The 12,145-nt window shown below is 31.8% G+C and overlaps 1 protein-coding gene across 1 annotated transcript; it reads left to right on the top strand.

Annotated features, from left to right (window-relative positions):
- Positions 1-9,976: 9,976 nt before the first annotated feature.
- LOC111390419 (developmentally-regulated G-protein 3-like) lies at positions 9,977-12,131 on the top strand. Its single transcript, XM_023015458.1, has 3 exons — positions 9,977-10,173; positions 11,482-11,535; positions 11,843-12,131. Exons 1-3 carry the CDS (start codon positions 10,132-10,134, stop codon positions 12,029-12,031), a joined length of 285 nt encoding a protein of 94 aa, XP_022871226.1. The 5' UTR covers positions 9,977-10,131; the 3' UTR covers positions 12,032-12,131.
- The last annotated feature ends 14 nt before the right edge of the window (positions 12,132-12,145 follow it).

Genomic DNA, 12,145 nt, shown 5'->3' with positions numbered 1-12,145 from the left:
ACTTACGAATTCTAATTGACAAAAAATGTGATAGATGAGAATCACAAAGCCTTCTAATCAAAATGTGTGACCATAAAGAGGTGAGGCACTAGTCATGTACACGCCTTTTGTCATCTTTTATTTAGAATAAACAAACCGACATTCCAAATTGCATGAAATATGCTCTCTTTTTCTTTTTTCTTTTTTCCTTTTTTCTTTTTCTTTTTTTCTCGACAGAGTTCAAATATGCAGTTCAAATATTGGGTAAATTCCATAAACCTCTTGATGCTTATGATAATTACAATTACCTTTCCTCCATTTTTATCAGAAACCTTCTTTAAATTTTGTAATAGATTTTTCCTGTAACCAAAAGGTTAATATAAAATTTCTATTTTACCCCTCTCTATTTCGAAATTGTTTTTTTATTATGTTTAAATATATTATTTTTTCTTATTATATATGAAGATATAATTTTTAATACTCTTGATTTAAATGAGATCGTTTTTGTTTTAAAAAAATACCGTCGTCAATATTGTTATAAAATTTAAAAAATTATAAAATATGATTTTCTTAATTTTGCAAATATGATTGATAAATAATTAACAAGTGGCCAAAAACAAATATTTTAGGGTAACTTAATAAAGCTAGTTGAAAATTCATTAAATATTTTATATTGATTATCTTAATAACATATCATTTAATTTTTTTATATTTTTATACTCTTGACATTTAACACTATATTAATATTTGAAACTCATAAATGATTAAAAAAAAAAAGACTTAGAAAAGACATATTTTAGATTTCTTTTGTTCATTTTTTAAAATGAGAAATCAATATTCACAAAAAAATAAAAAATATATATTATTAAGATGATATCACTCTAAAAAATGATAACAATTGACAAATAATTTATTTTTTTAAATTTTTTTTAAGATAAAACTGTTTATTTTGTCTAAATTAAAATTTAGAAAAAAAAAATTAAGAATAAATATAATCATATATATAGGAGAGATAGGCAACATAGGAAATTTATACTAAAATGATAGGTTTTCGAAATTTTTGAAAATGGAGGGTGTGTCTCTATCTATCATTGTCATAAACCTCAATAAAGGTTTTTGTAATGGGGAGCATTCCGCCTACACGTGGATTTGACAAGTATTTTTGACAAATAATCGTGATTTTTAATTTAAGCAAATCTAATGGTCAGTATGTATTTGATTAGGATCATCTTAAATTAAAGGTCATGATTATTTGTAAAAAATACTTGTCAAATTCATGTGTAGGAGGAACGCTTCCCTTTTGTAATTATACATTTACTTATAAAGGAGGTTTTGTTAACCTAGTGGGAGAGGAGCTGGCAGCAAATATTGTGGCGAAGGTAGCGGGCAGAAGAAGTGGATCAGACATTCTAATATGGAAACCCAATGTTCATGGGGCCTTCTCTACAAAAAATGCTTAAGAAATTATTAGAGTGAAAGCAAGTGGTTGGTGGTTTAACCAATCAAGTTTTGGTTAACTCAAGTCTCTAACTGGAGCAAATTTAGAAGCTTAACGAAGGCTGACGAAAATGTTTTTGCTAACTTGAATATAAATGCAGTCGTTTCTCAGGTTCGGCCTATACAGATTATAACTTGGAAAAAATTGACGATGTTCAAGGTGAAACAGAATATAGATGGAAGTGTTTTGGATTATTAGAGATGATTCAGGAAATTTTCTTTATATTTTCTCTCTCATTATAACTTGGAAAAAACCGATGATGTGATTTAATTGAAGATTTGAATGCGTGTAGAGATAGAGAGTCATTCTATCTTCAGATAAAACACCAATATAGAGAAGGCAACCAAATGGCGACAGGTTGGGGAAGCAGGGTGCAGAAGGATTAGAGGGTTAGGAATCTCCTTGTCATGCGCAGCGAAGAAATAAAACATATTTTAATTCCCATCAAGGATTTTTTTGTGTTTAGATAGAAAATGTACCTTTGAAGAAATCTGCAAACTTTTTGGTTTTTCTTTTGTTCCAGCAATTTAATCTGTCACCCATAGCTGTCAAATTATCCAACTTTCAATGATGATCCATACAGAGAACAAGATTATAGAATTAGGGTTTTTTCTTGTGCTAGCAAGAAGAATGAATTTTCTTTATACAGATCCAAAGCCCTAGCTATCTATTTATACAAACTCAAACGGGTTTGGCCCATCTCCTAGCCCCGTACAAAATTTAATTAACCTATTTAATCAAATTCGATCCATGAATTAATTAATCCAATTAATTTGGGCCAATAAATAAGTTACCCAAATAATTAATTTATCCAACGTTGTTAAATTAATTAATTGGTAAAACACAAATTTTCAGTTCTCTTTTTGTGTGTGACCCATCAAGTTCCCAATCACGATGTCTAGAGACGTGAATTATTATTTTGATCTAATCAAAATCGATAAATTAAAACACCCTTTTAATTTATCACCTACTCACGTTCGTCATCCCAAATTGACATCTAACAACGTGTCAGGGCAATACATGTGACGAAAAATGTCACGTAGTATGACAAAATTTACCGTGAAACTATAATCCCTTCGTTAATATAATCCGATCAATTACGAGATATGGAAATGTGTTAATCTCGATTATCGATCATATCTTTTACTCCACTATTAAGTCAATAAAAATCAAAAACTCATTTTCGACTTATGAGTACACCTTGATCAAGGATTTCGTTATCGACTTAATTGAATGAAATGCAGATTATAATCTCTTAATATCTAAGAGTAACAAATCCTCTATTGATCATTCACAACCTTCATACAATTCTTGACATACCCGAACGATGCTATGTTAGCGATCATTGGCAGAGCAACATTCAACACCGTCAAAGTATGACTATCCTCATATAATGCACTATGACAACCTTAAATCAAAGGACAAATCCCACTACCGAAAGTTAGAGATTAACCACTGACACTCAGATAGTTATCCATGTGGAATCTCTCGGCGAGTCTCCAATGTTTTGTTCTATAACAAAACATTAACGTATTCATTCAAATGTCACCACACTTTAACTTGTGAAATCAGCTACTTACTTCACAAGTAAGAAATGTCGCACGTGATGATCTATCCATAATAACGATATCCGTATCTTGTTATTACTTACGATCACGGATGATTTAAGATTCAATCATATGCAGTTTGTATTTCATAATCACAACTCTTTGTGATTAACAAATTATTAAGATTTGAATTTACTGACTTCATTATTTAATTCAATTCAATATTAATTAATTAATAGATCTGCTATAAATCGCATCAATTATATATTCAAAGTGTTTATATTCAAAGTCGATTGGACCAAGGGCATAATACTTACATAGAGGTGTCGGCTTTTTTGCGAGGATTAATTCATTTCTCATATTTTTCTTCGGAAATGATAGTTACTTTGTGTTTTTATTATTATTATTTATTTGTTTTTTGCACTGTCCTCCTTTTGCTAAAAAAAAAAAAAAAAAAAATTTGAAAAAATAGTCAATGACTGCTAACTTATTTTTGGTTTTTTTTTTTAATATACCATTTTCTATTTAAAAGTGTTATCGAATTTTTTCATCTCCCTTTTTGCACGAATTTTATACTATATAAGAAATATCGTCAAACTAGGCAACAATGATGATAATTTTTAGTTCATTTAAAGCACTCTTTATTTTTCACAAATTTTAGATTAGTCCTGACATTTTCATCAAATAAAACAAAATTAACAATAGATTTCTCTATTTAAATACTTCTTCCTTTTTCATAATAACTAGACTAAGCCCCCATTTAGTAGAATTTTTCATCCCAAAAAATTATTTTTTTAACAGTTATTTCACTATTTCAGTGTCATTTTTTACTTTTTTTTCTCACAGGTGGGAACCACTTTTTTTCTAACGGTCAAAAAAATCAATTTTCATAATCACTACCAAATATCTGCTAAATAAAAGTGCACAGATAGCACTAAATAGCATTACTTTCTTCAGATTCACAATAGAACCGGTGCCACCCATCATGCTGAGCTCGAGCCGAGCTCTTTACTACTCTCACAAATGGGCTTGGGCTATTCTTCATGCTAGGTTTGGGCCTCTTTACCAATTTACTCCTCTCAAAAGGTGGTAGGACCAACTTGCTCCATTTGAAAAATTGGAGGATCAACTTGCTACATTCAAAAGGTTAGAAGACCAATTTGCTCCTTTTGAAATGATGGGATGGTTAACTTGATTCTTACTACAAGTTGGAGGTCTAACTTGCACTTTTGTAGAAGTTGGAGGACTAACATGCTCCTTGTACGCGTTGAAGGGCTAACTTGCTCTTATTAAAATGTTACATAACTAATATGCTCCTTTACTTTTCAAACTTTAACTAGGATCAAGTTAGCACAACAACTTTAGAAAGGATTGATCCTCCAACATTTTAGAAAGAACAAATAAACCCTCAAATTTGCAGAATGGGCCATGAGGGTCATCTAATGATTCACAACGAGCATCCGGGTCTCGAAAATTTAAAAGAAGAAAGTAGGTCCTCAACATTTCAATAGGAGAAAGTTAGTTACTCTAAGATTTGAAAAGCAACAAGTCGGGCCTCCAAGTTCAAGAAAGGAGCAAATGCACCCTCATTTTTTCCAAAGAAGCACTTTGGTGCTCCATATCAAGGACAAAATAAGATTGTTCATCCGTCTTCCTAAAACGAGGAAGTAGATCCTGCAAATTTGAACCTTGAGCATGTAGGTCCTAACATGTTTTGCCCTCAAACTTTTTTATAATGAGCAAGTTAGTCTTCCGACAATTGATCGGGAGTAAGTGGGTCCTCCAACATCTAAATTGGATCGAGTAGGTCCTTCTACTTCGAGAATGAGGAACTCATTAGTACTTCAACTGTATAGATGGAGCAATTTGGTCCTTGCACTTTGTAAAGAACAAAGCCAGTTGGATGCAGAAGACGCTGCTAGAAGCTACTGATTTACTGCAATTATTTTATTTGAATCACACTACATGTAATTTCACACAATGTGCTTAATTGTTAGTGGGAAGATACATTCCATTCTCAGTAGACTCTGAATTAGATGAGGGTGATAACCATTGAAATTATGGGGAAAACGGGCATGTTGGTCGAAACAGGAGATTTTATGAACCATAAACTTAGATATTGTATTAGAAATATCATAATTAATTGCAAGCATCATCAGAGGAAAGTTGGAGATTATAATTAGGAATTTCAAAGCCTTTGCGCCATAAATAAGTTGTGTGAATACAAAGAACAAAAATATAAATTTGTTAGGAATGAGGAGGTTAGCCTTGCAGTAAGGACTGAAGTCATCTTTCTAAATCTAGTGGATAGAGTTACTATTGAAAATTTCTCATGAACTCAAAGTTAAATGCCAATCAACCCAATAATCGACATCTAAAATAACATTGTTGAGCAACCTTAATCGATCGTAAAAAATAATTGTAGGCAACCGATTGTTTCCTCTAAAGTTAATCCTTATAAAAAAACATTAACTACTAGGTTCTCAATAAATCAATCGAACACTTTTTTAATGACTCGGCCTTGTGCCCAAGTTGTATTCTTACGTACTATCTGCTTTTGAAGTGCTTGCGTCTACATTGTTTCACAAGAATTTTTTACTTATTTCTCGATATTCAAACCTATGATCTTGTCTTGTGAGAATTTAAGTTGAAGCAAGATATAAATTGGGCGACTGCGTTATTTGTAAAAGAAAGATATTTTAATGTGACTTTGCATATATTATTGAGAACCATAAAAAATAAATATACTCTTTCAAGGATCGATGGCCTATTTATCCCACTGCAAATAGCATATGTTTTCTGAAAAATTGACCTACTATAAGGATATTAGGTGTTGAAGATTAAGAAAGAAGACATTCCAATTTCTGCTTCTATCTCTACGATTATGAATTCTTGGTGATGTCATTTGGATTGACCAACATCCACGCTGCATTCATGAATTTGATGAATCGCATCTTCAAGAAGTATTTAGATAGATTTGTGATTATATTCAAGGACTACATACTCATCTACTTCCAAAAGAAGAACATGAATAGCACCTAAGTGTGGTGCTACAAACGTTAAGGGAAGAAAAGTTATATGCCAAATTTCAACATTTTATTTTTGGCTAGAGGAAGTAAACTTTTTGGCATATCATATCAAAAAATAGAATTTCAGTAGTACCAAGTAAAGTTGAGATAGTAATGAACTGACACTGAAAAAAGTACGTCATTGAAATAGTAAGTTTTCTAGGATTGGCTAGGTATTAATGTATTATCAAAGTTTCGTAGAAGGATTCTCTAGGATAGTTGTCCTCTTAACCAACTTACTCGGGAGAATATTCCTTTCAAATGGACTGAAGAATGCTGAAAGAGCTTCCTAGAATTGAAGAAAAAGTTCACTATTACACCCATTCTATCAATTCGAAACGTGTGGTTCACTATCTACAATTATGCATAAAAAAGGGCTACTGGGCTAGGTAGCATACTAATGGAAATATTTTTTTCCATATGCATCTCGTCGCTTAAGCCATATGAAAAGAATTACTCAACACACGACCTTGAATTGGCGGCCATTATCTTTGCCCTAAAATTTTGGGGGCATTATTTGTATAGCAAAAAACGTGAAATTTTTATGGATCACAAGAGCTTAAAGTACTTTCCCTCAATAAGAATTAAACGCGAGAAGAAAATGGTGGCTGTAGACAGTCAAAGATTTTGTACCATCAACTATCATCACATCAAAGAAAATGTCATGGCAAATGTCCTAATACAAAAAATGTCCTCAACCTCTAAAGGATCCTGACATGAAAGGCTAAAAGTTTAAATGCAAATTTTTAAATTGGAAAGTGTACCACATGGAGACATACAACTTTTATTATCAACGTTGAAGTCTACAATTAGGGATTGCATCATAGTCTAGCAAAATTAAATAAATAAATAAAAAATAAAAAATGACAATTATTATCACAAAATCAAGGAGGAAACTGAACATGGATCGACAAAAGAATAGAATTTTTTTACTTACGGCATTACGAAAGACATAGAAAAGTTATATGTTCCAAAAGAGAAAAACACACAATACCTTTATTCAGTACATCCTTGTGCAACGTAAACATGTCAAGAATTAAAACCTTTTATTGGTGGCCATGAATGAAAATGCCGACTATATGTCAACAAGTAAACGCTAAACATCAGAGGTCAACTTGACTATTAGAAACCATTTGTCAATAATAGAATGGAAGTGGGATAAATCTCGATGAATTTCAATTTCCCCAAACACCAAAAAACTACGATGAATTTTGTAATACAATAGTTACCACTCTTCTATTGGAATGCCACCATTTGAAGTTCTATATGGATGAAAATGTCGATCACCGCTCCATTGGGATGAAATAAGACAAAATCAACTTTTGGGACTATAAATGATGCAAGCAAGTAGCAGAAGTCATCAAATAGAGAATGTCTACCGCTTAAAAGGCGTCAAAAGAGTTATGCAAACTGTCGAAGGCGACCTTTGAAATTCAACATAGAAGATAAAGTATTTATAAAGATCTTGCCAATCAAACAAATGATAAGGTTCGATAAGAAGTAAAAGTACCTACCAAATGAACAAATTCCACTAGTAAAAGTATTGTGGACAGCAAAGTAGTAGAAAAAGCAAGATAGGGAATAATAATATGACATTTTAAGCAAATACCATTAATTGTTCAATTAGTTTTACGAATAATTTAATAGTCCGACGAATTCTTAAAAGGAGGGAAAATTGTAATGATCCCAAAATTTTATTTGTTTATTTATTTTTCAATTTTATACTGATTTAAAGGGAAGCTTACAAATTATTTTAATAAACAATACGTGATAAATAGTAATAGTTAATGATTTACTTTCAATAAAGTAGTAATTATTTATTGAAAGTAGCGTCATTGTGTGTGTGTGTATATATATAGTTACAAAAATACTTTTTGTACCTGGCGTTTGACACGTCGGTTTACCCGATGTAAGTGAGGGGGTCAGACTCACACATTATCCATGTGAGTAGCAAGTAATTCGGAGTGTCAAACTCTGAGTATATATAGCAAAGCTATTTTAGTTATAAGTGATTGAAAATTTTGGCAACCAAAAGAGGAATAAAACACATAGATCATCCTAGGCGTGTTTGAGCCTCATCCTTTAAAAATTCATTTTTCTCCAAACTCATTTCTAAGCACGTATTCTTAATAAAATAATTTTACTCGTAAATCCAAATCTTTTCTCTAATTTTTAGTTGCACATTCTTCAAAAAATTACTATTAAAAAATCTATTCTCTCTCGAACAAACCCTAACCGTAAATCAAGAGAAAAAAATAGGGAAGATTTAGTAAAATAAAGATTGTAGGTCCTTATAAATCTTGGATAAGAAAGAGTTAGAAGAAGAAAAGGTAAAATTTATTATATATACAATTGCAAAGACATGATTTTCCTTTAGAAGCACATCCGACTTGTGCTTCCAAGCCACAACGACATTGGTTTGGTTTTATGCCACAAAAACCTCATAACTGTCCCTTAATCATTTTATTTTGAATACAACATTTCTTAAAATAAATTTTTATTCTTTTATTATGAAGTATGTATTATTTAACTAATCAGAACCGTTCAAGAAGTAAGTGAGTAGATTAGGATCTCGTATTGAGCATTTACTTATCGATCCATTTTGATGATCAAGTGCTCAAAGTTAGCCATGCCTTGGAGCATGCAACCAAGTTTCACCTCAAGTGTAAAAAGTTAACCATGCCTCATGCATGAAATTAAGATGCACATTGTGTGTGCGTAACCTAATTCATGGCGTAACCTAATTCATGCCTCATGTTAAGATCGGGATCTTCCTTAAATCTAAGCCTATGCATGTTTGAATCAACTGATCTCCGTGCTGTCGGACCTTATTTTGAATTCAATAAAGTCATAAGAACTTGTAGCATAGTTGCCTTTGAGATTGTCAAACTCCATCAAGGCGTTAAATTCTTTGGCTGCCTTATACTGAGCTTGGTCCCTCTTCACCTTGAGGTCCTTGACCTCTTTCATTGCTTTCTCTAGGTCGGCCTTGACAAGCTTAATATTGGACTTAGATGCCTTTCGTGCATTTCCATAACATCTAGAGATGACACGTACGGTGATGATAAAATGAAATGAAATATAAGTTCATTGACTAAAGTGAAACAAATTTAAGTTTAGTGACCAAAATGAATTTTTTTCTTCAAATTCAATGACAAAATTGAAAGTTCATTTGAAGTTCGGTGATCAAGACTGTCTTTTTAGACTTCATAGAATAGTTAATTGTTACAATGGTCATTGAATTTAGGTTTATGTCTTCGATTACTCACTGAAATTTAAAATATCAAGTTTTGACCACTGAACTTTGAAAAATATTGTACATTACTCACTGAATTTTGAAAAATGTTGTACATTACTTACTGTAAATTCGATATTTTTTAAAATTTCAACAGTTATGCTAGTGAGTAAGGTACGGTATATTTCAAAGTTCAGTGGTCAAAACTTGACATTTTAAACTTCGATAAGCAATCGAAGATATGAATCTAAGTTCAATGAACAATCAAAGATATAAACCTTAATTTAGTGACCAAAACTCGACATTTTAAATTTCTGCAAATCAAAGACATCAAAAACATGGATTTTAAGTATAGTGACTATTGTAACAATCAACTCCTTCATAGAAAGCCATTCCTGTGCTACTGCGAGTCCGTGAGGCTCCCGACTACGTGACCAAGCGACGAAACAAAATCTAAGCTCATGTTTGATGTCCATTAACTGAAAATGAAAATGGGGGAATAATATTTTTTAGAAAAATGAGTGGTTGAAAAAGAAAGAAAAGTTTTCGATTTACGTGTAATATTATTTTATGAAAGATTGTGTGATTAAAAATAGGAGAGAGAGAAAAATGGAATGGATCGTAATATAATTTAATTTATAAAAAAAAAGGCCCCGGACCCGAATTCAGCACAGATCGATCCGCCGGCATACCCGATATCAACCGGAAGAATTTCGACTTTCTAGAATACTCCTTCTGCGGAACAAGTTCCAGTTCAGTTTTTACGTCGTAGTTTTAGAGGTTCTCTCTTTCAACCCCGAAACAATGGCGACTGTCATGCAGAAAATCAAAGATATCGAAGATGAGGTAATACTCACGAATCAAGAAAAGTTGCCTTTTTATTGTTTCTGATGCTGTTTATGTTGAAATTTTTTAGCAGGATTAAGTTTTAATTGATTCTTGTTGTTTCACTGTAACGATAAGAAATGCAAAACGAAGAACAATGTTTTTAAGTAGTAATTTTGTGAAGGAAAAAGGAAAACACAGAAGGACGTTGGGTATATTTGGATTGTAGCCAAAAAGAGCCGAAATTGAAAATATTCAAAAATGATGTTAAATGTTTTCCTGGTATTTTCTTTCTTTTCTTTTCTTTTTTTTGTATGCAAATACAACTAATTGCTGGATTTTAACAACATTCTTTTTATTTTTCTAGTTGTTGGAAGTATTCTTTTTAGTGATAATTTAGCTGGCGATTTTTTTTGTAGCTATCATGGAACATTTTATAAAATGGGTTTAGAGGTTTGGGATCTCTCTTTCCTGATCAATGTTTGGATATTTACACCAAGATTATCATAATTGTATTTTTAAAAAAATGGTGGATGAGTCTTGTGGATTGGTTTGAGGATATTAAGATTCTACTAAAAAATGATTTAAAATATTTATTAAAAAAAAAATGTTTTTAAAAAAATTAACAACATATACTAAATAACTACTAAAGGCAAGCAATAAAAACAAGTTTTCATTATGAAAATCAGAAATGAGGTAGCTAACTTCAGTCCTTGCTTTCATAGTCAACAAATTTTTATGACTATTTCACAATATAAAAAACTAAATTGAGTTTGCAGTACTTATTGAATTTACATGTATCTATGTATGATTTGGAGTTCTTCATTAGTAAAAGTTGAGAAAATTACCGTAAATATTTCACATCAAATGAAGTTCAAATGGACTACCTTGATGAAAGACTTTAGATCTTGCCTTTGTTTAACCAGCAAACACTAAGCGGACATAAACTTGTTTTATCTGAATTGACAAGGAAAACATATGTTGGAGATTCTTTTAATTACGGTAAAAATACTTGCAACCGAGAAGAAAGAAGAAAGGAATATTTTTACAACCATCATGTTGAGACCGTGAGGCAATAGAGCAAAGAAGGGATATTAGTTTATTTGTTGTCCGATTTCTGTACGATCTTACATGATCCTGTTACGATTCTACTGCAATCCACTCAAATTGCAAATTCTGCATTTGATCTGGATCGTTAGATCGCAATTTTGATATTTATGATTTACACCTTGATGAGTGAAGTTTGAGCTATTCTTTATATCTATCTCCTGTTTGATATGAAAGAGAATTCTGAGTTTGTCAAACTGATCCATTTTCTGCCTATCACAGATGGCGAAGACCCAGAAGAACAAAGCAACTGCATGTCACTTGGGCTTGCTGAAGGTATACTTCGTCATGCCTGTACTTTTGCTGTAAGATGATTTTTTTCTAAAATTGGATATGCATATCATTTTGTTTTCCACACTGAACTAACTTTTCCCCTTTGCCTTGTTTTATTGTTGTCAAATCTTTCTAGCAAGGTAAAACCATGTTTTGGACACTAGAGAACCTTTGTTAACTTGTTTATGGGATTCCAATGAATTGAATACAATAATTTCTTCCTATTTTACTTCCTTTTTTATGCTGACAGTTGTATTCATTTAATGTATCCAGCCAAATTGATTTTTTGTTACTAATCATTTGATGGTAGGTTAAACTTGCAAAACTTCTGAGGGAGCTTCTTGCACCATCATCAAAGGGAGGTGGTGGTGCTGGAGAAGGTTTTGATGACACAAAAAGTGGTGATGCGAGAGTGGATCTTGTGGGTTTCCCTTCAGTTGGGAAATCAACACTTTTAAACAAATTAACGGGGACTTTCTCCGAGGTTTGTAATTCTTGATGTGCTTGTAACTACATATAATTATGCCCGCTGTTATAGGTTTTGTGAATGTAGGATGCAATTTCTTTTGTATTCTAGGCTTGTTCTATCTTAACCAATAATTTGGTACTGATT

The sequence above is a fragment of the Olea europaea genome, unplaced genomic scaffold, assembly GCF_002742605.1.
Source record: "Olea europaea var. sylvestris unplaced genomic scaffold, O_europaea_v1 scaffold680, whole genome shotgun sequence".
Classification (NCBI taxonomy): Eukaryota; Viridiplantae; Streptophyta; class Magnoliopsida; order Lamiales; family Oleaceae; genus Olea; species Olea europaea.
This window is presented reverse-complemented; position numbering and strand designations above follow the sequence as displayed.

Coding starts and splice junctions, on each gene's coding strand:
- LOC111390419 (XM_023015458.1), top strand. CDS start 10,132: ATGGCGACTGTCATGCAGAAAATCAAAGATATCGAAGATGAG. Junction 10,174..11,481: donor TCAAAGATATCGAAGATGAG/GTAATACTCACG, acceptor TGCCTATCACAG/ATGGCGAAGACCCAGAAGAA. Junction 11,536..11,842: donor GTCACTTGGGCTTGCTGAAG/GTATACTTCGTC, acceptor ATTTGATGGTAG/GTTAAACTTGCAAAACTTCT.